The 26315-nt window shown below is 42.1% G+C and overlaps 2 protein-coding genes across 3 annotated transcripts; one reads left to right on the plus strand and one right to left on the minus strand.

The window, feature by feature from the left end:
- Positions 1-112: 112 nt before the first annotated feature.
- Positions 113-3324, minus strand: fundc1 (FUN14 domain containing 1). Its single transcript, XM_088382710.1, has 5 exons — positions 3049-3324; positions 2466-2619; positions 1664-1739; positions 1384-1512; positions 113-804 (listed from the first exon to the last, which is right to left on the minus strand). Exons 1-5 carry the CDS (start codon positions 3065-3067, stop codon positions 727-729), a joined length of 456 nt encoding a protein of 151 aa, XP_088238836.1. The 5' UTR covers positions 3068-3324; the 3' UTR covers positions 113-726.
- Positions 3325-3822: 498 nt separating this feature from the next.
- kdm6a (lysine (K)-specific demethylase 6A) lies at positions 3823-25221 on the plus strand. Of its 2 annotated transcripts, XM_088382705.1 has the most exons (30): positions 3823-4341; positions 4498-4561; positions 6117-6225; positions 6331-6380; positions 6588-6646; positions 8998-9118; positions 12927-12981; positions 13354-13388; positions 14571-14664; positions 16065-16191; positions 16294-16392; positions 16559-16778; positions 17014-17154; positions 17816-17908; positions 18024-18101; positions 18459-18566; positions 18640-19023; positions 19281-20119; positions 20218-20347; positions 20458-20563; positions 21313-21518; positions 21641-21693; positions 21771-21839; positions 22030-22178; positions 22263-22377; positions 22463-22650; positions 22732-22873; positions 23518-23644; positions 23725-23895; positions 24395-25221. In XM_088382705.1, the coding sequence occupies exons 1-30, from the start codon at positions 4157-4159 to the stop codon at positions 24419-24421; spliced, it is 4344 nt and encodes a 1447-aa protein (XP_088238831.1). In that variant the 5' UTR covers positions 3823-4156; the 3' UTR covers positions 24422-25221. The 2 variants fall into 2 exon arrangements, with proteins under 2 accessions (XP_088238831.1, XP_088238834.1); XM_088382708.1 differs by lacking the exons at positions 3823-4341; positions 4498-4561; positions 6117-6225; ... (1 more) ...; positions 6588-6646; positions 8998-9118 and adding an exon at positions 10832-10975.
- Positions 25222-26315: the final 1094 nt, after the last annotated feature.

Raw genomic sequence — 26315 nt, forward strand, 5'->3', positions numbered from 1 at the left:
AATAATTCATAGGGCATCAAAAGAAACATTAGTTCAAATCATGTCTAAATATACTTACGCTTGTATCCAAAGTTTCATCTGAACTATAATAAATCACAAACAGACCATAAACTAATGTTCAAATGTATTTATTTGTTTAAACATACATTTATGAGCACTCTGAGATACATTTAGCATTAACTTATTGCTCATTTAAAAAGCATTTTGAAAAAACAGGGCAAAATATTTCCAAACCAAAACAGAAAATGCAGGGCCAAAATAATTCCAAACCAATCAGCATGAAAATTCTCTTCAAATATGACTTTTGATTGACACAATGCACTGTCACTGTAACTTTTCGCTGGTGGTAACAATAAATAAAATGTGGCAACATTATTATAGGTTTTCCCCTTTAATATATATATTACAGGAGTGTCCAAAGTGAGGCCACAGGGATTTTCTTTTTATTATTATTGGCTCACATGAAGTTTTGACAACCCTGCTGTAATACAAGTGCAAACATTTGGCCTGGTACGAGATCAGAGTGTATTCACCCCTAACGATGATGCTTCTTGAAGTGGAGGTACGGTGTCTTTACATAGAGAGGAAAAGGCGTGCACTCTATACAGAAAAGACAGCTATAGGATTACTGGAAGCATGGCGTCATGGCATTGACCATCTACCGAGCAACAACTTATCCCTTTTCCGAATGATTCGAAACATTTCGGAGTCATTCGTCCGGTGAGCCTAGGACGCCAGACCGAGCAGGAAGCCTCCGACGAAGCCGCTTGTGACCACAATGTTCTTCTTCACAAACGCTGTGGACTGAGAGACAGTTGTCTTGATTTTTGAGTATTGCCACACTAACCCATCATAAATTATATTGACCAAGTTTGATTGTTAATCTCAAACAACATCTAGATTAACCAATTAACTACAGTTGCAGTCTCCTCAGATAGCTGAGGATGGAAATTACCAGGCAGAGAGGCGGCCTTTATTTGTACATTTTTATACAAGTACATACATAGTACTTTTGCCCAAATTGTTTCAAATAAATTTCCATAAATAATGATCCTCAAAACAATACATATTAAAATGAACATTTATAAATACATTTCCTTAAAGGCCCTAACTGAAGTGAGACTTTGTTCCCCTTTAAACAGTGACAACCATTTTCTCCCTGAATAGGAAATGTAGACAGTAATTTGAGGTGTGTTGAAAAAATACTGTTGACGTGTCCTGTTGTAACACTGTTATGTAATACAAACCTCAAACTGAGCTCGAGTATGATTGGTTGAAAGATTGCTCCATCAGTTTAGTAAGTGAACCACATTAATGAGTAAGATGTGATAAAAAAAAGCTGATGTTTTTCTGTGCGTGCCCGCGCGCGTGTTAAAAGCTCACCTTCTCAACTAACGTGTTCAGCTCTGGACCTGCTGTGTCAGTGTTCTTCTTGATCTGCTTCTTTGCTTTATTGACATCCTTTTCAACTCTCTTCCAATCCACTTGGATGTAGCCACTATTGTTAGCTATCTAGAGGGCAGACAAGTAAGAAAAGGCATGTGGGTGGTTCTCAGAAAGTATGCTCCAAGCAGTGTGAATAACGTGGTCTATTCAGTTATTTCATATTGGTGCGGTTGGTATAAGGACAAAAATAATGAATGAATGAATAAAAAATGAATACCTGTAACAACAAAAGTCCGCCACCCACAGCGGTGGCAGCAACCTTGCCAACCTTCTGGAAGAGAAAGCCTGCACACCTGACAGGAAGCACAGGGGATTTGTTAAGGTTGAGTGGGGTACCATGCATACCAATCAGGGCTAGTTTGAGTCTGATCAATGTCAGTGAAGGCCAGATTATCTGATAAAACATTATCCTGAGCAATTATCCTATGACGTATGGTTAAGAGTGATTTTTCCATCACCAATTTCCTCATTAGTCAAGATTTAAGATCATCACTGAATCTATTTATGGTCAACCCAAGGACTAACGTGAAATTGAATGCAAGCCAATTAGGAAGTGACGTGGACACAAATAGAACGGGCAACTGATTGTGGGGAGTACTATGCATCTCCCTAAACAATTCACCTCATTTTGAGGTCAGTGTGGTACCAAAACATTAAACAATGTAAAGTACAATATAGTATAGAACTTATTGTTTCATAATTCTTTATCTGGACCGTTAGTGTTGACTAAAAGTGAGTGCTTATCTGTAAGGCAAAATATGTGGTTGACCTGTTTGCCTTGATTTTTTTCTGTCTACAATAACCATCTTGGATTGTCAGATAAAGTCCAAGCGATTAGACTAGGGTGTGCCTCACCCAAAAGTCAGACCGATGGGAGAGGTGGTATAGAAAATGGATGGATGGATGTAGATAAAGTCCCTTTAAATTTGTACATGTACATCCTATCAAATATGCAGGGTTGATCTACTAAAGCATGTGTAGCAATAATACATATAAAAAAAATGAAATATATTAATTACCATCCACTGACTCCTCCTATAGCTATCTGTGTGGCCACTGAGTATTTCTCTGCTACCGGTCCGGACGTCTTGCCAAACAGACGGTTCCACCATCGCTGACGTTTGGCGTACTCGGTCAGATCGACGACCTTGTCGGCGAGTTGCTCTTCCAGATCTACAAACATTAAGAAGGTGTACAACTTATGAGTCAGCACCACAGAAACTGGCGTTCACTCGCACGTCACAATAGTCTCAAGGGTTGTTTTACCTTGAATCTTTGTGGCGTGACTTAACAGCACGCACTGACGTTTCCACTTCATTTCAAACATTATTCAAAATAACCTAATATGCTGTTTTTCCCCCACAACATTGTTAACGTTAAACGAAAAGTCCTGGAGTAAAAACCATTGGATAGCATCCTCATGATATGCAGCTAAAAAGTTAGCCAACATTAGGTAATCGTACTCCAAAGACTGTTACTTTTTACAGGATGCACGATACTCAGATAACCACCACTCATACAGTTATAAAAATTGCACCCGAAGCATTTTATGTGCATATACATGTGTCAAAAGACGAGAAAATAGCTTAACGACTTGCTTACCCTTGTTGTGCTTCGCCATTTTGGATCCTCAGTTGCCTTCACGTCCGTTGTCACTTGGAGAACTTTTGACATTCAAAAGGCGTTGCTTGTCTCCAAACTATATTAACTGTGAACACAATATCACTAAGCTTCCAAAAATGGAATTATTATTATTATTATTAAGTGCACTTCTGCTGTTGGTTTAACCATTACTTACAACTGCCATATTACAAAAGAAAAATAGCTAAAATTCCAAAAAGCCACAACCACAAGTCCCAGTTTGGGTGAAGCAGTCACATTTGACGTCACATCCAGGTGAATTGTGGTTAATGTAGGACTTGGGGTTATTTTGTGACACGTTTGAGTGATTCAGTTCATGCAACAACTATTGCATTTATAATGCAGTATTTGATTGATCATATAATATAACTTTCACATAAAATAGCGTTTGGCGATTGGCGTTTCAGACCATTCTAATAACGCTGTTTTTTTACGTCACCGCTTATCTGTCCGCCAATCACAAAAACTACAAAATGGTTGCTACGTCGGAACCCAACTTCCCCTTTTTTTCGCCCCTTTTGAACGGCAGCTATTCTGACCAATTAGACACTAAAATTTAGGATTACGTAATCACAATACAGTGGGTGGAACCAATCGCAAGAATTTGAGGGGCCCGAGGGCCGAACCTTTTCTTGCCAACACGCGCGTGTTCGTACGCGTGCTCGCCAAACGTCAAGCGGGGACAGTCACGTGTTGGTACAGGCCCGCAGCTGATTGGACGAGGAGCGCGGAAGGCGTGTCGACAGCGGCGGCGTGCGTTTGCCAGTGTGACACAATTACAACAACTTTGAGCCGATGGTTGGGGAAGTTTATGATATTATCAAATTACACCCAGTCGTAAAAAAGCCAACGTTGCATCCACACCATGCACACATCGGCGCCGGGAATCACGCTGTTAAAATGAAGCGGGTGGAAGCTAACTTGAAGGGCTCGTTTCCTTGAGGATTTGGAAAGAAAAATACGCTACGCCCCGCGCGAGTTGCAGCGAACAAGGTGTGCAACTCCTCCGTTGCTCGTGTCGTCTCGCCAGCCGGGCTCGGCTCCCCGTTGCTTATTCAACTTGTCCACCATGAAATCGTGCGGAGTGTCGCTCGTCCCTGCCGCCACCACCGCCTCCTCTTCGGCTGCTGCGCGGAGCTTGAGCGCCACTGCTAATGACGAGGAGAAAATGGCGTCGGCAAAAGCGAGTGAAACCGAGGAGGACTTTCCGACGCTTACGACGCAAGAGAAAGAGCGCCTACTCGGAATGGACAGGTTAGATAGACCAAGTGTGGTGTTAACGTCTTTTTTTGTTGGGGGAAATATCCGCTTCATTCCTTATGCGTGTGCTTTACGCAGTTTGTAACAACACAACACGAATGCCCCCCTCTAGTAACACGGAACCGCCTGTGTTGTGTCCTCTACTTGCAGTTCACTGTTTGGATTTCATAGGCTTCAAGAAGATGGCGCCAGAACGAAGGCCTTACTGTTAAAGGTATGCCACCTCAGTGTAACATCACAGTCGCCTCTTTCCATTATTTCCTCTCGTTTACTAGTGCACATCCCCTCCCGAGATAAAGTGGCAGCGACCTCTCAACGCCACTCGTTGCTAATGCGGCTAATGTTGTTAGCAGCGACGTCCACAGACGTGAATCTGCTCGATTTGACCTATAAGTCACCATTTAGATCACCATAATCACGTTTTCGTAATTATGAGTGGCCCTACACAACTTTAACACAACGCAATCACCATTAAAAGCCGTGTGCTTCATTAACGCCACGTTTAATCGCGCCACAGTCCCAAGCTAGCAAACGATGCACGATATCAACCTTCACAAATGTTTAAGTTTCATTCAACGTGGTATCCAAAGCAATACGTGTTTATTTCACAACATATATTTAAATAAAAAAGAGATAAACACATGCCAGTTAAACGCAAAATCCACAGCCAAAATTTTGCTTATTGTAGATTAGAAGTCAACCAACGCTTGCTACTTGACTGCAAAGCACAGAAAGTGTGCAAGGAAAAGCCATCAAATGTAAATAAGTGTGCGTGGAAATTACAAAGTCAAATGATAAATCAAATAATAGCTACGCGACAAGTTGACAGTTCTGAGTTCATACAATAACGCTCGTCTAGGTGCGTCAGCCCACTAATGCTAGCGTGTAGCCGCTACCGGTCCGCTGTGTACATTGAAGCGCATTTCTGTCTCCTTAACACAAACTTTGAAACATAACTAATGCAATATTCAGTATATTATAAAAAATAACGGTGGTAAGATTGAACGCAAAATGGCGGCGATGGGATGAAAATACTTGGCGAACGTTCCAGGCTAACTAGCTTCGCTAGCCGGGCTAATCACGTTAGCTTAAAAATGAGATCATGATTATACTTTTGTAATAAAAATGATAGATGGCTGCACAAAATATTAGCATACAGTTTGAAAGACCCGTGGGATATTTAATGCAGCCATAAAAACAAAATATGCATGCAGGGTGAGCTTCATTTTGCCTTGAGGATGGCTTTCAACATGTGGTTTGTGGGCTTCTCGTTGGTGAGTGAAGAGTGGTATTGCGTGCTGATATTGCCTCACAATTGTTATGTCTGTGCTCTGCTCGAATTATTCTACCCAATGAAATGTATGCAAATGCCATTAATCTGTTCCACCACGATAAAAAAAATTGTGTGTTTAACAAGGAAATAATTTTTAATTGTATTATTCAGAGCAACATATTTAATGATAATGTTAAGACAAGAACTGTATTTACAAAGTCTGTATTCCCATGCCTAAAATGAAATGCAGTCGGAAAAGACCCAAAATAAAAGCTTTGTTATACGGTAGACCTTTCATAAAAGTCTGGTTAGAACTGCGTTAGGAAGGAAAGACGGGAGCTATGAACAGAAATAAATTTACGTTTCATGTTCAATGTACGCTAATATTCTTTTTTAAATTTGTTTAATTAGAGTTGTTTTTTCATTTATTTATCACACTTTGTCAGAGTTATTAATCATAGTTCGGTTCACAAATATTGCTTTTTCTCCCATCCAGGCTCTTAGCTGCTATAACAACCTCATCCTGAAAGCAGAAGGGAAAGTAGATCCTGACATTTTCTGTCAACTTGGCCATTTCCACCTCTTGTTGGAGGACTATCCAAAAGGTTGAAATTGTTTGTATGATATTTTCAAATATTGTCTGTATTTTGGACAACCTACTTGTATTTCCATTGACCGTTCTGAATTTAATTCCATCTCCTTATTCTCAGCATTATCTGCATACCAGCGGTACTTCACTTTACAGCCGGACTACTGGAAGGTGAGTTTACAGAACAACTAAGTAGTTGAAGACAATGTGTGAGTTATTTTTTTTCTCTCCTGAAGGCCATTTTAGTTCAACTACAGAGCTTGGTGTAGCAGTGCAACCAGTGCAAGTTAGTCTAGAGCACTGTATCTATCGGCTGAGGAGTTTAATAATGAACAATACTGCAGATGTGAAATAACATTTTTCTTGCATTTCCCCCAGAATGCTGCCTTTTTATACGGGCTCGGCTTGGTCTACTTCCATTACAATGCATTTCAGTGGTGAGTACTATTTATTTTCTTTATCTCTATGAGCATGTGAACTAATAAATCAATCTTGCAATATGAGTATGTGTGGTTGGGTCAATCAGGATCTTTTGAAGCTACCCGCGTTAGCTAGTGTTAATGCGACGAAGTAAACCGCTTGACTCAAAGAAATTAGCGTACATGCTATCAAGGCAGCGTTAAAGTTGTGGGCAGCACGTTGGCAGGGTCTGACATTAACGGTGGCTTGATGGCCCTGAAAACTTTTGGCTGAAAATTATTAAGTGCATTTTTTTTTGTTCCCCTGAAAGACTTTTATAATTGAAAGACTAGCACAAAAATACTGCAATGCATTTTTTTTTTTTAAATTAACAATGTCCTTTTTAAATGTGAAATCTGTGCGTGTACAATTGCGCACAAGGCCAATGTACTGTGTTTGCATGGAACCATCACTTATTCTCTTGGATGAATGGCTACAGTTGGATACAAAAGCTGATTTTACCTTTTGACATCCATTGGAAGAAATTTTATCTTTCTGCTTGTCACTTTACAAATAGGCTAAAATAAAAGAATACCCCCTTCTTTCACCAGGAAAAGAAAAAAAAATGATCGTACATATTCAAGGAAACATAGGAAAGTATTACAAAATTCATATGTCCATCGCAAAAAAAAACAAAGAAAATAATTTTTAGGTGAAATGTTTCAAATTTTTATTTAGAATAAATATTTAATGGATTTAATTAAAAACACCAAGTAAAGAATAACTGCACATTTAGAATATCGCAGAGGGTTTTGATATATTGGGTTCAGTTGAATAGAAGAGGGGTAACGAATAGAGATTCTGTATTGGCAGATAATCTAAGCCAAGCGACTTGGACTCAAACTTGCATGCAAATAACAGCAAAAAAGAATCAGGACATCTGTACTTATCATGTGGTGGGAGCAAGGAATGAATGTTTATGAATCTTCACAGCCCTTTTCCGCCATTCCCTACATTCAACATTTAAACCGGCACCATCCCAGCTCTTTTATGGTTCTGGTACTTTACCCGATGGTGGAATATTGTCCCCTCCATCCCATGGATCATTGCGTGTTCTTGGATGGGCTTTGTCAAAGGTGTTATTGTTGCATCTTACTGTTCTGTAAAGTTGAGGCAAAAGCATGTTAACACAATAATTGCTAAGACGGTAAAAGCAGCAACGGTGCTATTTGCATTCTTGCTTTGTGTGAATGTGAGTGGGTTATGTCACAGTTTGAGGTGAACTGTCTCATTTTGTAATTAGGAAATGCAATGACTGTCCAATCTCAGAAAGCTGTATAGGAATTTAATAGCTTCCACTGTGATCGTAACCCGGGTTCTTCTATTAGCTGCAGTCTTGTCTCACACTTGGTGACACCACTGAGCTTTCCCAGCATTCTCTTCAGGCTCTGCCAGCGTGGGAGGAGAGGGCGATAGCGAAGCATAGCGATGGAGGAGTGGGAGGGGTCCGGTGGAGGGAATGGGAGCAATGAGTTCGAAGTGTGTGTGTTCGCGTATGTATGTGTGTATGAGAGCTCACTGAGAGGGGTTTCAAGCTAACATGCCGTTGTTATTCCAGCCACAAAAGCGAAGACGTTTATTTGGAAGCTCCAGTAACATGATTGTGTGTTGTTTTGTTATTGTCATGATAATAAATGAAACACGGCTTGTTGGTTTGTTGTCATCCACAAATGGAGAACTTTCTTTTCTACATAATGACGCTTGATATGACAACTTGCATTGGATCCTTTTGAAGAGGCCCTTGATTGGGCTAAACATTGGCACTTATGTAATCGGCCTGCTTGTAAAAATTACATCAGCTCTAAAATTCACCCCACTGAAAAACTCAGAAGTGATTTGGCTTGAGCTGGGCCAGCATAGTTGGCTTTCTGCCGCGAATTTTCTGCTTGATGATGGCCCAAAGGCGTTCAATGACATTGAAATCAGTCAAGTTGGCCGGCCATGCCAAAACCTCAAGCTGTTTTTCAGCGGACCTGTCTTGGGTCAATTTTTCCGCATGAGTCGGTGCAAGTCTTATCTAGTCTTTCATCAAAATAAGACATTTGCAAATATATACTTTGACTTTGGAAAACAATGACCATCAATACTTCTTGTGTGATATTGCTTAGCTGTTGTTTTTTAATCACGAAGTAATACCAAATAAACAGAATTGGGGATTTTTTCTAAAATACATTTTAATGCAAGTACAATTTTATTTGATTAATGAATTGAATTGATAGTAAAATAAATATTAAAAGTGAAATTCTAAATATATTCAATCGTGACAGCCCTAAATGTGATCATGAAACATTTTTAGGTGTTCATAATCAACATGCATCATCTTTTGCAGGGCAATCAAGGCGTTTCAGGAGGTGCTCTACATTGATTCCGGTTTCTCTCGAGCTAAAGAGATTCACCTGCGACTTGGACTCATGTTTAAAGTCAACACAGACCACGAGTCCAGCTTAAAGGTACGGCCGCACTCTTCAATGGATACATGCTTTCTGCTATCCTTGCTTCAAATAACTTGCAATAATTGAGAATATTTGCACATGAATGTTTTCGTTGTCTTTAAACAATCTACATATCTGGTTATATGATGAAAACATGGAGGCCCTTGTCCAATCTCGTTATACCTCCCAAATAAACAAAGTCCATCGGACTAATCTTGGCAGCACTTTTGTGTTTGCGGGTAAGCGTTTACGTGTTTAATGCACACTAAGTCCATCTAGTGTGTGAATTTAATGCCTTCCAAAAGTAACCCGCATATGCAGAAGAAAAGTAACAGTCATTCGCAATGTAGTCTTTACGGAACTAAATGTGGTCCAGCGTGTAACCACCACGGACAGATCTTTTTCTTATCTCATATCCACAGGAGCAATTTGGAAGGAGGTAGAAAGCGAGTATTTTGGGGGAAATGAGGCAAGAATTTTCAGTCTCATTTCATGGAGACGTCAATAAAGAGGATGTCACGTCATTAAATGAGCCGTCTACGTGGCTATTACTAGCACCGCAAATGGACGTTTATGCTTTATGTTTCACATGACATTAAATTAATGTAAAAAAATAAAGTCGACACTGTTCGTTAAAACAAGATTCACAGCCAATCAAACAGTCAATCTCTCTCCCAAACAGCTCGCGAAGCGCATGGTGACATCTCGGTCTGATATATGCATACGACCTGTTTCTGTAAATGAAAATTAGAGGGAACACACACAGACTTTTTTTTTTTTTTTTTATTGCTGTGAAGCTTTGCCTTTTTGCTGTCTAAGCCTAATTAATATATTAAGATGGTGAAATGGTGCATAACGATGCGTCTATGCAAACGCCTTGGCAGCACTTTATCGAACGAAGCATGTTGGCACGTGCTATGTATCGTCGCTCAGCCTTGGATGCAGCCCTCCCGCTTAAATGCTGGCTCATTGCCATCACACACGCACGCACACACACTGTGCGACTGGTCCACTTCCCCAGAACCTCCAAAGTTGGGAAAAAACAAAACAAAAAAATGTTAACGCTTTCAATAGTGAACTCGGGGCACATCACTAGATCTAATTTCCACTGGAGCTCGCTATCTAACGGAGGCAGCTTGCTGTTCAAAAATGTGGCAGAGGTCCCAGCGAGCAGGAGTTAACCAAACCAAAACAGATAAAAAGCTTTCACGGGTTCTGCCTTGGGTCGCAGTACTGGGATGGATTCTGCCAATAATGAGCCATTGAAAACTAAAAGGAACATTTCGAATGGAGCAGCTACCTCCAAATTGTGCAATTTTATTCTTCTTTTGGAAGGGTAATATAATTCAGGTTTTGATCTCACCGCTTTGTCTTTTATACAGTATGTGTTGGGTTTACATTTGTAGTTATTGTTGTGACAGTTAATGTAAAGAATGGGATGCATGAGTTGCTTCATTTATTCTTTGAAAACCAATGCTGTTTAAAGAGTAATTTATTTGAACCTAAATAAATGAGGAACCAATTGGAGCTGGTGTAGCTCCTTTGAGGTAATATTGTGCCATCTCTTTCTCTTGCTGCATGGACCACTGCAGCCATCTGCTGAATAGTAATCACTGACACCAGAGTAGACGAGAAGAGGAGGAGCCGGAGGGGGCAGAGGGAAGTAAGGCAGCAGTGAGCAAACGAGAGAGTGAGAGAGAGAGAGAGAGAGAGAGGAAGGCAACAGATATGAGGAGGGAGGTGGAATGTCAAGCTAACAGTCAGTGCCGCATTATCAGCATAAGTGTGAAGAAGGGGGAAGGTGAGGACGGGAGGGAACCGCAGGACGATGCGTGAGGGCTTCCAGGAAGAGGCTGACGAGCCGCCGTAACATAGGTACCACTTTTGTGCATGTCTGATTTGTGACAAATGATATTCCGAGTCTCTTAGGAGGCAATTTATTTAAAGCTGGCGTGTGCATGCATCTGTGTGCGCATGTGCTTGGCGCCGCCGGCCCTCATTCATTCCGACAGTTGATTGTCTGTGTGGCTGTCACTGCCTCTTGAAACATTATAGGGCCTTACTGTGAATATACTGCTTGGTATTTCAACGACTGCGATTCCAAGTGTAAATGTGAAGCTTGAATGTCGACACCAAGCCACCGTGTGCTATTCTCATGTCTCCAGCTGACCCAGATACAGCACCATGCTTGAACGTAGGTGGGCAGCCTACGGCATGTGGGTCATATATGGCCCCTGAGAGCATTTCACACAGGCCATAATGCAATTCTAAAAACGATGAAAGCTGTGAGCAGAGATGAAGGGGCTCTTGTACCCTGTGGTCGGGTGGATTTTTCATGGCTACGTACATCTGCACCATTTTCCACCTACCCGCTTTATGGGCAAAATTCGCCCATCTCTCCTGTATACTTAATTTTAATGGGTTTACGGCGGGGTGGACACTCAAGGAGGTGTTTGAGAACAGCCACTGGAACCAAACTGACTTGACTTTCTCTTAGTTTTAAACAGGTGTTCTCAGGTGCCTGGTCAGAAAAAATATAATTTGATTTGTTGCATTATCTTTTTCATACATTTTGACATTAAATAGGAAGTCTAGTCCAATCATCAGTGCAATATGTTTTATGCTCCCTCACGAGTCTAAAATTTTGCTGCTTAATTTGTATTCCACAAACACAATCTTAATGAGACGACCGTGTTTAGACTAGTGGAGGTGCATAGAACATACAAGGGAAGGTTTTGACTTCCCCCTTCCACCTCTACTTTGATTGCATTCATGCATGGCCATGGCCACGTGAGACATGACTGAAATTATAAGATATCACACAGCCAGTGTGCAGTTGATTGCTCCTGGCTGCTGGTGCGCAGCGAGATACAATGAAGAGGAGATTCATATGTAAAGAGACTAGCAGGTGTACATTCTAATAGAATTGGATGTTCGTTGATGTTCATGGTATGAGACGATGGGTCCATTCAACCAGAATGACATTTGTTGATCTCACCCGGAAGGGGGCCGAGTAGTTATGTACTGCATCATTGTAGCAGAATTTTTTATTTACCATAATTTTCGGACTATAAACTGCACCAGGTAAAATTTGGGGATATTTTAGATTTTTTCTTATATAAGGCGCACCGGACTATAAGCCGCAGGGTTCAAAATTTGAGAAAAATATCGCGGCTTATTGTCCGAAATTTACGGTCAATCCAAAGCGGAAAAATGGTGGATTTTGTTTAGCAGTATTTCAGTATGGCATCACTGGAGTTTTAATTTTGGTAACATAAAAATGTCAAGTAGTCTGTACCCTAAAAGGACAGTGCCAAATGTTGGGGTCCTTGTCCAGATAATTTTGTCTATCAGTATCAACCAATCAGAAAACGTCTGTGGTTGCTCACCCAAAAGTAGTCTGCCAAAAGCTTGGTTCAGCTTAGGTCCATTGTTTTGGTACCCTTAAACTGTTTATATGGAAATGCAGGAATGCAATTATCTAGTCACCAAGCAACACATTTCAGTGGTTTTAGAACTGCCGTTAAGATATCATACTGCTGCAGCTGATACGCCAATTAAAGGTCGGCGTGGTTAACGTGTGCTATTGTTGTATTCTTCAAAACATACTGTCAGTGCATTCCAATCTTAGCAGTGAGCCCACCACCTTGCCACCCAATATATCGTTCTGGTAATCTAGCTTCATGATACCTAAAGGTGGTGTGGATTCAATTCATTATTTTTGATATTTTTTCAGTTTTAACATGGTATTGTCACACTGCGGTTTCTATCCTGACAAGAGATTAACAGCAATTGAAATGTTCTCTCCCCCTCCCCCTTTCTGCAGCATTTTCAGCTGGCTTTGATCGACTCAAACCTCTGCACTTTGTCCAAGGCTGAAAGTAAGTCGCCGACTGCTCGCCACTATTTATTGAAATGTCTTGTCCTCGACCTACATGGCATGTAGAAAAGATGAGGAAGCAGGGAAATTATTCTGTATTCTTCTGCCGTTTCCGCCCTAAAAATGGTGTTGCCTAGGAGACGAGCAGAAGAGAGCTGCGAGATCTCAGATGCACACTGCACATGCTGACTGGCTTTTCACATCACACACACACACACACACACACCACTATCCCGCTCCACTCCTCCCATCTGTCCTCCGTGCTGGATGCAATTTCTACCCACTGCGAGAACTATGGGGTGAACATGTGATATTGATTTTTAACAAGAAAATATTAATTAATTTTTTCTGCTTCTTTTTCCCCCCCACACAGTTCAGTTCCACATTGCTCATTTGTATGAGATTCAGGTAAATGGCACAAACTCTTCATTTTTTCAATATACTTAAATAATCTCTGCATGCTATACTCTCTCGTGTGAGGTCACTGAGTAATGAATGTTTTTAAATTAGCCCACGTCCTCTAATTAAGGCTTTCTGTGTCAGAAAATGTTTGGTTTTGCATTTGCAATACAACTACATATTCGTACTGTCCCACACAACATGTGAATACATATTTTATAAGACTCAGGCTCCCTCGTCCCCCAAAAGCATTCCTCACTTCTCCTAGAGTCAGCTGGTAGCTTCTGCTGGCGTTCTAGTGATGGTGAGGGTTGACTCTACCAACATTTTTTAAGTCTTTATTATACAGTATATCACTTGTTAATTAGTTAATTAAATAGTTAATTGACTATAATTAATTGTATTCTGATTCAGAAAACTGCAATTGAAATTAAGATGGGTTCTTAGCTTTATTCTGCCTTGGCTCATAACTGTTGTTGCTGCTGCTGCTTTCCATTGAGATAATGTGGAATGGGTAATTGGCTATAGATTAGCATCATGTTAGCTATTATACTGTGCACGAGATCGCTCGATCACCTTTTAAATCCCGATTAGCTATTTGTGAATTCCTTGTCCTTCTGTCTTTGGGAGTGAAAGTTAAGAAAACGACTCGCACTTTGTTCAAGAAAGAAAGGGAGCAAAAAGACCTCTGCCAAAACTCATTTCTTCTGATGTGGTTTGCTGGATGTGGCCAGTAGGCCTTGAGTTTTGACACCTGTGCTCATATAAGATGACCTTTGCTCACTTCAGAGGGGTGAAATCGGGCTGAATATCAGAGGGATCATCTTTGTCTTTAGCCTACTTGGGTTAATAAGCCGATGCGCCATCTCCGTGGTATTTTTTTTTGGTTTATTTCAGACGCCAGGTTAGTCAGGTCACAGAGTCAAAACAAACAGCTTCTCACATTTCATATGGACACACAACTGCAGTGGTGATTTAGTGGCCACCCGATAGAATCACACACTTTAATGGTCCAGACGTGTTGAGTCTGGCCTTTCCTCTTACTCTATGACCCTCCCCCTCCCAAGTTTGTGTTTGTCCAGACAGTCATTACAAGTGTGAGGAGCTCTTTTGTCTGCATGCCTCGTGTCATAAAACACACCATCCTGTCTTGACTGGATCGACGTCTGTCTCTTGTCTGTTTTCCTGCAGAAGAAATATCGAGCAGCGAAAGAAGCTTATGAAAGTCTATTGCAGACGGACAATCTTCCTGCTCAGGTGAAGGCGACCACACTGCAACAGCTTGGTGAGTGTCACTGGATCTTCGGAACTACTTCATTCATGTGGATGGCACTCAGAAAGTGACACTTTGGTAGCTTTATCTGTGGTTCATTTCGATGAATATTGGTCCAAAACAAAACACAAACATTTCTAACATGGCTTAAATCTCCGACACTTATGTGACTTGCAATATTTTACTTTTCTTTTAAATGTACAGTTTTAAATATTTTCAAAAAACAGAGTCCTATATTTTGAAATTGTCTGATTGACCTAACAGGAAAATATTATTAAAATTATTATTTTTTTTTTAACAACAAACTGGCTAATCAGAGACCGAAAAGACATAATATATGACTGAAACTGAATATGTCAAATATTTTTTCATGCATGTCAAGAAAACACATACACACACTCTCGTTGCCTTACCTGCCGGTCCCTGCTGCATCTCACTGCCCCTTTGCGCCAATAGTGTTCTCCATGTGTATTATTGTATTAATTGACAAAATAATTGACACGATTAATCGGTTATTAAAAATAATACATCAAAATAAATCCAGTAGTATCACAGAGAAGCAGAGCTTGTGTTATGGGATTCCTCGTTGCCGTTAACATTTGTCTTTCACGCTTTGAGTCCTGGTCTGTTGTTGAGCGCATTTAAGTATTTTATTAGACACATCAGACGCTGGCACTGCTATCATTTAATTATGTGATTCAGTGATGCCTTGTTGACATTTGAAAGAACACAGTCACGGCAGTCCTTTTTTCCTCGGTTCTGTTAAGATGCTCAGATAAATCGTTTGTCGCTGCTATTTCACAAAACATTGTAATTAAAATAACAATGTATTTTAATCAAACCTTTCCAAAAGGCTGCTTAGTGATGTTTCCATCATTTTACGATGTATCATTTCTATTTTCCTCCATGGAACAGTAACAGTAATTTGACAGCCTTAAAGCCGAGTACACCCACAGGAAATAATAAGGAATGTCATAGCAACGGAAAAAGCTTTATGAAGCCATTAAAGCCTGGCTGAGTCTTTCATATTGATGACCATACGTAGCATGCTAAGATCTTCTCCCAGTTGCGCCATAGACACGGGCAACTGACTCTCCACCCCCAGTAGTAAAACACATTAACCAGTCTAGCCAGCTTGGGTTGTCATGACGATCAGTGTGGCGCGCCATAGGTGTGTCAACTAGCAATTATGAGGGGGCAATGGTCTGTTTACAATAAGACCGGTACCTGTAGTGTAGTTAAAACATGGAAGGATCACTTTTTCTTGTTAATGCTGTTTTGTTTTATAGCACTGTGAGGGATACGCTGCATTTTTAATAACCGAAGCACCCTGCTTGGGATTCACTGGTGCTCAACCTGAACAATGTTTGTTAAAGAAGAGGTTTAGAGGTTTTTGGTTTTGTCTCCCGTAGGCTGGATGCATCACACAGTGGAGCAGCTTGGGGATAAAGACACCAAGGACAGCTATGCCATCCAGTGTCTGCAGAAGTCTTTAGAAGCAGACCCAAACTCTGGCCAGTCCTGGTACTATCTTGGCAGGTGAGGATAAGAAAAAAAGCTTAAAATTGACTCAATTATTCATGTGAGCTTTCATTTTATTCAGCTTATTCAACATATTGTCTCTCATCTTTCATCTCTCAGGTGCTACTCTAGTATTGGCAAAGTGCAGGATGCATTCATCTCCTATCGTCAATCCATCGATAAGTCAGAGGCCAGCGCTGACACCTGGTGCTCCATAGGGTAAGGATAGAAACGCTCAATCCTTGATGCAGAATTATCACATGGGTGACAGAAAATCAAGAATTTCCCTTTCCTTCTTTTTAAACCTTGCACAATTATTTATGGGGTGAATCAAACCTGAATTAAAAACATGGCAAAGGAGTCACCATTTTGGTGTTTGCTTCAGGGTGCTCTACCAGCAGCAAAACCAGCCTATGGACGCACTGCAGGCCTACATCTGCGCCGTACAACTGGACCACAACCACGCTGCCGCCTGGATGGACTTGGGCACACTTTACGAGAGCTGCGGACAGCCGCACGACGCCATCAAGTGCTACGTCAATGCCACGCGCAGCAAGGCATGTGTCAACACTGCCGCGCTTGCTCAACGCATCAAGCTGCTGCAGGTAGACTGTATTCCTTTCGTAAATGTACGCTGTCAATCCTGTTAGATGTTGTTGACTCATTGCCTGTTGAAATCATTTTCATATCTGATCACTGAGATATGAATTATTTCATAATTTGGTGCTATGGTAATGATCAAACACCTTCATTACATGAAACATTTGTGATGCGTTCTCCCCAATTTGTGTTGTCTTGTTGGTTCCGTACTAAAACGTGTCTTGGCACAATTTCTCCTAGGCTCAATTGTGTAACCTACAGCCAGGTAGTCTGCAGAATAAGAGTAAAATGCTCCCTAGTATTGAGGAGGCGTGGAGCCTGCCCATCCCTGCTGAGCTCACGTCCAGGCAGGGGGCCTTGAACGCTGCACAGGCACAGCAGGTGAGAGAACCAGCTCCTACTAGAGACTTCAGCCACAGAGAGAATCAAAATGAGTGGCTCTAATAGGCTACTTTGAATCTTGGCATGGACATAAAGACCTAAAACTGCAAAGGTGCAGATCCAGAGGGGACAGAGAGGTGTTGATCTTTAATGGGTTTTTTCAGGTGCAAAATGATACGGAGCGTGACAAGCGTCATATTATGGCCCACTACACTTCATGTAAAGATGTACCTACGTACCAATCTTGCATTGAAAGAACTATGCAAGGCATGATATTGCTCATGGAATCTCATCATATTATTAAGAAACAAACATATCTTTGCATAATTTGAAGTAATTTGCCTTGCAACCCAGCCTGCATGCTTGCATATTGATGCAATCTGATTGTTGCATTATTCCACAAGCACACCATGAAGACTCTGATTAAGATTTAAAGTGTGAAACCAAGCGGTATTTTAATCAGAGTGTTGTCATACATTCTTTATTTGGAAGCATGTAAATGTAGTGGGTGTATGCAGAGGGACCCATGTCTATTTTCTCTCTCATTCTCGTTCGAAAATGACTTGAGTGGTCTTTTTGCAATCGTTTTGTTTTGTTTGTTTTTGCCTGCCAAAACGCAGATGGTTGTCATCACAAGCTGTTTCTCTGCTGGATTTTGTAGGCTTGTAAGGGGGAGCTAGCCCAAAGCACCAGCAATCACAGCGACCTACAGGCCAGTCCTGCCAAAAAGAAACGCACTGCCAGCCCAGCCAAAGTAATGCCAAGAGCTGCACATTTGTGCCCAGCTCGCACACATTGCAATTTGAGTGAAAATACTGATCTCCGACCCCCCCCACCCTTTTTTTTTTTTCTTCCTTGGTTGTGTGCAGAGTGTTGCGGACCTGTGTCCAAACAGCGCCAATCCACAGCCGGTTCACAGCTGGTACCTTACGCCGCAGAAGCTTCAGGTGGGAAATATGAAGTCATTGTACAATGGTTTTCAGTAGCCTGTATTCTGTGGAGCTTAATTTTTGTACAACTTTGGTGGCATTAGGCTTTTCCAGTCGTTACCCTCGTAAATGTTGTTTTGTTGAACCATTTGTGATGGCAAACTATTTAAGACTGGAAGATAATGCATACTATACATTTTGCAAGACAATTTCCTGACCTGGACCTCAATTCTCTCCTTGAATGTTGATGAAGGGCCCCCTAGTGGCAGACCAAGCACATTGCACGTTTACAACAAATACTATTTTATTTCATCTTCCGGTGTGATGCCTGGGTACATTTTTAAGTGAGAATGTATAAGAATGTTTTCTTTGCAGCTTCTGGAACACTTGCGAACCAACAGAGCCATCCTCAAGCCCCTCCAGGTGCAGATGCTGGATCAGCTGGAGAACCAGTTTTCACTCATGCAGCAGCATCAACAGCAGGTACACATTTTTACCTTTTATAATAGTCCTTAAAAAAGTAGACAGAGTTTCTCAGTCTTTCTTGCCATGTCAGGTGAGGCAGCAGGCAATGGCGGGTGGCCAACTGCAGCCCAGCCTTTCCAACGGTCCTCAGGCCAAGTCTCCCAACTGCCGCGAAGGCCCCCCCTGCTCCTCCCCCCTGAATCAGGCAGCCATCAGACCACCGTGTGTCGTCCAGCCTACGGCCAACGGGTCATGCTCAAGTCCATCATCTGGGCCACTCGACACCCAGTCTCCTGGCGGGGACCACGCGATGGTGTCGGGAGGTGGCAGCACAAGCAACGGAAACGTGCCTTACGCGCAGCAGAACTCTCTACCTCACAACTGCACAGCCGTCAGTCACCCCAGCACCAGCAGCGCTAGTCCCGCTCATTCAGATGAGACATGGAGGAGCCCAAATCGCAGCGCTAACACTCAGGTACTGGCAAACCACCAATATGTTCTCAATACAGTACCAAATCAGGGCTAAAGTTGTCTGAAGGCACTTGAGACACAACAAAACATACAAAACTAAAAACACAAGGGTGATCATTTATGAACTGATCTAATGTTAAATATTCTGAAGTCTAATGTGTCAGTTTGAACATGTCAAATTCCAAAAACAATCCAAAAACTTCATGAAATGTCATGCAAACCGCTTCATATTTTGAGTCATTGTTTTTCTTCTTTGTCTAGGGGCTTCACAAAGGTCCAGGTTCACATTCGGCAGGTCCCAATGGAGAACCCCCTTTCTCTTCCTCCTCCTCCCCGCAGACCTCATTCTCTTCCTCGGCTATTCTCAATCAGGTGGGACATTCTTCTGGGCCCTGCACTGCCTCATCCTCTGCCTCCTCCTTATCCCCCACCTCTCCCAGGTCCACCCCCAACCACTTGTCCTCGCCTCCCCACTCCACCACTACCTCAGGGCTCCACACCAAAGACAATGCGCCTTCTGGGGGTAACACGGGAGCAGTGGCCTCTCTGACGTTAGGTCCAGAAACCATCACTGCTGCAGGGATCACCCCAAGTCCCGGCGCCACTCCTACGCAGGGATTGACTAATCACATCCAGCTGCGGGTGACAGACAGACCTGGCTCTCCAGCCCCCAGTGCGCCCATTACAGACAATCCTCCACTCTCAGGCTTGCAAAAGGGAAAAGCCACCACCTCCACCACCACCACCACCACCACGAATGATGATAATAATAACTGTAATAACCACGGAGGGCCTTTCTCAGCGAAAATCAACAATGTCCATGCGGATGCTGCCAATGCTGTGTCGGAGAACTTCTCGGCATCCTCGCCAATGTCCACCACCACTACTACCGCTGTGCAATCCCCCGATAGCCTCTCCTGCCTTAACAACCAGACCGACAGTCAGGGGCCCACAGTGAATGGGAAAGAGGACTCTCACAGCCCACAAAAGGTGGAGACTCCAGAAAGGGTTCCGCACAGACACTTGGCCCCTGTGGGCCTGGCTCCCTGGTCTTCTGTGTCCATCTATCCCAGCTCCAGTGAGGTGCTCAAAGCGTGCAGGTACGATGCTTCCTATTTTCCCACATTCGGGCTGTTTGTATTTGCTTTCTCATGCCAACTTCTTATTTGAGCTAATCGCTTGACTTACCATGCCTCAGAAACCTGGGCAAGAACGGTCTGTCGACAAGCAGCATCATCCTGGACAAGTGCCCGCCGCCACGCCCCCCGAGCACCCCCTCCCCTCCCCTGCCAAAGGACAAGCTCAACCCGCCGACGCCCAGTATTTATGTGAGTCGAGGTCCCTCACATACAGTATACATGATGCAAAACGGTTCTTCATTAACCTCCCTGGAAGCGGTCTTAAGTGGTGGCTAATCCTTGTGCTTCTTTCCTGACAGTTGGAAAACAAGAGGGATGCTTTCTACCCTCCTCTCCATCAGTTCTGCACCAACGCGTCTAACCCTGTGACAGTCATCAGGGGTTTGGCAGGAGCCCTTAAACTAGGTAAGAAACCACTTCATGTCCCTTTTTAATTGATTTAAATTCTCTCAAGTGTTTGTTTGCTCTCGTTTATCATATTTCATGGACACTGCTGCCTCAAATGGTGTTGTGGTTATTTGACACAACTGGCAACAGTGCCATCTGCAGTAAACAAGTATTACTGCACGGCAGATAATCTAGAGAGAAAATTTTAATCATGCTGCTCTTGATGTATTTTTTAAATCAAATTCTTACAAACTCCTCCACAGGACCGAAACTTGGTAATATATAATACACACAAGTTATATACTGTTTTAACTTTGAAATGATACTTTACGTAATCTAATGATGATGAATACTGAAGTTGTGATGGAAATCTTTTGCCCAAAAAATTGTCTAAACTCAATGATCAGGAAACAGCTTACATTTTACTCACCCTATTAAAAATGAACCGCAGAATTCTAAAACAATAAAATTTAAGATAAATTGTTCTGGAAGGGAATTTCTCTATGTTGGCAGTTCGGTTTGTTTCTAAGGCTAGTTGTTGTCTTTGTTGGATTGACAACCCAGGTTATGCACCCCTCTTTTAATTTATCAGACTGTCAGTATGATTGACACGTCCCACCTCTTAATTAATATGCTCAAATCAGTGTATGAAAAAAATAGTACAATGTACAAAAGCAGGATCAGTCGTATGCCAAACTCCATGTTTAAAGACTCAAAGATGCAGATATTCATGCTTGATTGCATCGCTACGTTTCTGCTCTGCGCAGACTTGGGCCTTTTCTCCACTAAGACGCTAGTGGAGGCCAATCCCGACCATCTGGTGGAAGTGCGTACCCAACTGGCTCAGCCTACCGACGAGAACTGGGACCCCAGCGGCAGCCGCAAGATGTGGCGCTGTGAGAGCAGCCGCTCACACACCACGATCATCAAGTACGCCCAGTACCAGGCCTCGTCTTTCCAGGAGTCGCTACGGGTCAGTAGTAACCGTGGGCCATCCAAATTGTCTTCCATTTTCACTTCCTGAAGGTGGAATGGCCATTTGTTGAGATACACATCATCATGTTTTAGTTGATATTCACAGTATTTCTGAAATAGGAGGAGAATGAGAAGAAAAAGGAGATGGATGTAGAGGCAGCCTCATCTGACAGGTGGCTTTTCTTTGTGTGGATTAATGGAATTACCTATTTTCATGTTCCTCTTCCTAACTTTGATGCTCTTGTTTCAGTCGGCGAAGGAAATGCCCTTTCAAGCACATCAAGTTTGGCACCAACATAGACCTCTCGGATGAAAAAAAGTGTGTACCATTGCATATATTACATCAAGGAAATGAAGATGTTAAATACCATTTAATAGAATATATTTTAATCCATGTAAGAACATTATTAAAGACCTAAGTTGTCCATAAACACAAAGATGTCCAATGTGATACATTGTGGTTATTTCAAGATGTTTCATGTTCTTTGTAATGTTCCCCTCCCTTCCAGATGGAAGCAGCAACTTCAGGAGCTGACAAAGCTGCCAGCCTTCGCACGGGTGGTATCAGCGGGCAACCTGCTCAGCCATGTGGGACACACCATCCTGGGCATGAACACGGTGCAGCTCTACATGAAGGTTCCTGGGAGCAGGACACCAGGTAAACACAGCCTTAGGATAGTAAATCATCACTTGTAATCTCTGGTCACGTTCATGAGTAATAACCATTTGTGTAATTATTTAGGTCACCAAGAGAACAATAACTTCTGTTCGGTAAACATCAACATCGGCCCTGGTGACTGCGAGTGGTTTGCTGTGCCGGAACCATACTGGGGCGTCATCAATAGCTTCTGTGAAAAGTGCGTCAGAAGCTTTGTAACTTACTGCATGCATGATGTTTGATTTACAGTCTTGATGCTGACTTTTGGGGGGATTCTATGACAGGAACAACATCAACTTTCTGATGGGCTCCTGGTGGCCAAACCTGGAAGACCTGTATGCCACCAACGTGCCCGTGTACCGCTTCATCCAGCGCCCCGGGGACCTGGTGTGGCTCAACACAGGCACCATCCACTGGGTTCAGGCTATTGGCTGGTGCAATAATATTGCGTGGAACGTGGGACCCCTCACAGGTAGGAACATGCTCAGAAGACTGCTTGCTCATTGCCAATTATGATTTTATCATGAGGTGTTTGATCTGTTGACGTCTCCAGCCCATCAGTACAAGCTGGCCGTAGAGCGCTACGAGTGGAATAAGCTGCAGAGTGTCAAGTCCATTGTTCCCATGATCCACCTTTCCTGGAACCTGGCCCGCAACATCAAAGTGTCCGACCACAAGCTCTTTGAGATGATCAAGTGAGATCTTGCCTCTCTTTTCAAAAACCTTTCCTTTGCCTTATAGCCCAAGGTGATATTTACATGACTGCCTGCGGTCTCCTATGGTGCTTGGAAATCATTCAGTCGTTACAAGGTTTGAATAGTGCTTAAATTCTCAGGTGCTCAAATTTTGTTGTTTGAACTATTGTGCTGTCTTGTATCAGCACAATCATGCAAGGAAGGTTTACCTGCAGACAGGTGGAACACTTTGAATCATCAAACCTTTGTTTGCTATCGACGTATCCGCGCCAGACGGATTTATGGAATAAATAACCCTCATTTGGCTCTTAACTGAAAAAAAGGAAAATCGGGACATGTATGATAACCCTCTGTGGGTTCTTCACAGAAAGAAAATCTGCAGATGGTTAGAACAGACCGACACGTTCTATGTAATAGTCTCGTAATTCACTGGTATTGTTCAGGGGGCTGGACCAAATCTGAAGGTGGTAGTTTTTGGACCCCTGCCTGATTATGATGATTAGACTATGTATGACCAATTTTGCAGAAATTTAGGACATCTTGACAGGTTCACAATCTTTCCCCTGACTATGCACGTGCATGGATGCACACACTACACACAATAATTGATATTTTTGTAATCTGAGCCAATGTGTGTTTTTTAGGTATTGCTTGCTGCGGACTCTAAAGCAGTGTCAGATGCAGCGAGAGCTTTTGTTGGCTGGTGGGAAGGAGTTAGTGTGGCACGGCCGCACCCAGAATGAGCCTGCGCACTACTGCAGTATTTGTGAGGTAAGCCACATGGGCCATGCTTGTATCTCATCCTCCACCTGTGGGTTCTGCTTCGCTCATACCGGTGTATCCTCGTCCAGGTGGAGGTGTACGACCTGCTCTTTGTGACCAGTGAGAGCAACAGCAGGAAGACCTACGTGGTGCACTGTCAGGACTGTGCCCGCAGGGGGAGCCCCAACCTGGACAATTTTGTGGTGCTGGAGCAGTACAAGGTTGACGAGCTCATGCAGGTCTATGACAGCTTCACTCTGGTAAGTGCGTCTGACAGAGCAATACATAAGCCGCTTTTCCGTGACACTTATTGGGGGTCGGACAGTCACAGTTCCTTAGGACCTCCAACCTGGTTCTAGAACACAAGCCCAGGAAGGTCATGACATCACTGTCATCTAATTGGCCAGCAGATTTAGGCGTTTTCCATGAAGTGATGCAGCAAGGAACTTGACCGCAACACACCCATGTATTTATTTATTTGGGGCAGGAATCGTATTTCAAATCTGAAATCATTTTATTGATTGCCTACTCATTTGGCGTTCGTTTTTAACAGCCAATTCACTCGTCAAATTGAGTCACTGCCGATTTCGTACTCGTGTTGAGATTTTGATGGAAGGGACATTTAAAAGATTCTCTCCAAAGTTTTGAAACCCCCTGAACTACATCATTTTACAAAGCCACCATTTTTGTTTTGTTCTTTTTTTCCTCTGTACACGGTGTCAAGCATTTAACTGATAATTAGTCGTTTTCTCCTCATAGGCGAGTCCATTGCCTTCCTCGTCTTGACGCTGATGTTCTTCTGGACATTTTTTCTATCCATGCATCTTTTCATTGTCGTCGTCAATCTCATTTAGGAAGTAAGCCGTCAGTCCTCTTAAAGCTCGCTCTGTAGCGTTTTCCCAAGGCAGCTAGCTGTGCGTAAGCTGCGCGTCTATGCAACTCGCCTCCCCCCCAGTGGACTGGAGGGGGGGAAGGCAGCTCCTCCTAAAGACTGTTCCACTGCTGGACTCCCAACATGAAATCTAAGAGTTGTACATATTATATGGTTTCAAATCACCCGACTACTGACTCTTTTGTTCTCAGTTCTTTTTTTTTTGTTCCGTTTGCCATCACCTAGCTGGTCTTTTTTATATGTTAGTATAAATAAATGAACATGTTTGTAATGTGAACAGTTGAGTGATGAAGTCTTGGCGACATTTCCCTTTTTTTTTTTTTTTTATATATAATTTTGCTGGAACAATGTTGATAAATCATTTGTAGACACAAGGCCACGTCAGAGAAAAAGGGTTGCACATAGGTTTTTTGTTTTTGTTTTTTTTATGTAAATGTACACTATTTATAAATGCATATTTATTGCTTGGAAATATTTGTTGATGGAATGCTGTTTTATTTTTTCCCTTTTTCAATTTGCTCTCCAGAATACCTGCCATTACATTTAAAGGAGCTTTGTGATTTTTGAGCAGAGCTCCTATGTTTTGTATAGAAATAAAAATGCTTACTAAGCATTGTGCAGAGACCTGATCTTCAATTGGGTTTGTTGTTTGAAGGATGTTTTATGCGTCAATAAATGAATTGTCTATTAAATAGTTGAGGTTCTGGGTTTGAATGAGTTTGACAGATGTGCTTGCAATTTACTATATTGGGTTGAATGCGAGTGTGAATAGTTGTGTATTTATTTCCTATAGAATTGACTTCCAGAATCCACTAACAAAGCCGCTTCCCATAGCGAGAAGTGAATCCACTTTGGCCATTTACACTGCAACTCTCTTAAGTGTGCCCAACTTCAATATATCAAATTTCTCTTTAGTGTTTTCATCCTATTATTTGGTCTCCTCTGCAAAAATACCACAACGTGTGGCCTATTGTGTCATCACTAAGAATGCAATTATACATTATTTATTATAAGGTATATCTGAGTGCGACTCAGAGATTGGTCATTGAGCACATGTAGTACGTCATTCTTGAAATTCTACAGATTTTGCTCAAAATTTGGCACAGTCATACCCTCCATATGAAAAGATGCGGAAATACTTCTGGAGGTGCATGTAGTTGCCCTGATTCCATCGGGAGCCCACAAGCACGCTGTGAAAATAATGAAAAGGGAGGGGAAAAAATTGCAATTTTCTTATGTCTTGTTTGATTTTAATTTTATTTTGTTTGTATTAATCTTGGCCTTGTAAAAGGTGACTTTCCGGGCAGTGTGTTTTCATTGCTCCAAAGGGCAATATAAAATTTATAACGTCCTAATTTCCAGGAGATGAAATGGGGAAGTCATACAAGTGACGGTTTGGAAAAGAGGAACATAGAGAATATTTTCTACCAATAATCATGCAATATAGATCACATGAATAGGACAAAAGAAAACTAAAACATTAAGAAACTTGGAATTACAATTTTAATTCTTCTTTGACACTGATTGGTTGAGCACCTGTCCAGAGTATTCACAAAATCACCTACAATAGACACCAGTTTAGTGACCCTGGAAAATGGGATAGATTATTTTAACATATGTACTTAGGTTCCTCAGTAGCAAAGGAACAACATAATTCACAAAATTCCCAGTGCTGAAACAGTAACATTGTCAAAGGACCGAAAAAGAAAAACCAAAAAGGGATCAAGAACCAAGCCTTGAAGTGAACTCACACAAGTCAGGTAAGTGAATATCAGATTCCTTGTACAT

Source organism: Syngnathus floridae, chromosome 8, assembly GCF_059516105.1.
Source record: "Syngnathus floridae isolate MCC-2025c chromosome 8, RoL_Sflo_1.0, whole genome shotgun sequence".
Classification (NCBI taxonomy): domain Eukaryota; kingdom Metazoa; phylum Chordata; class Actinopteri; order Syngnathiformes; family Syngnathidae; genus Syngnathus; species Syngnathus floridae.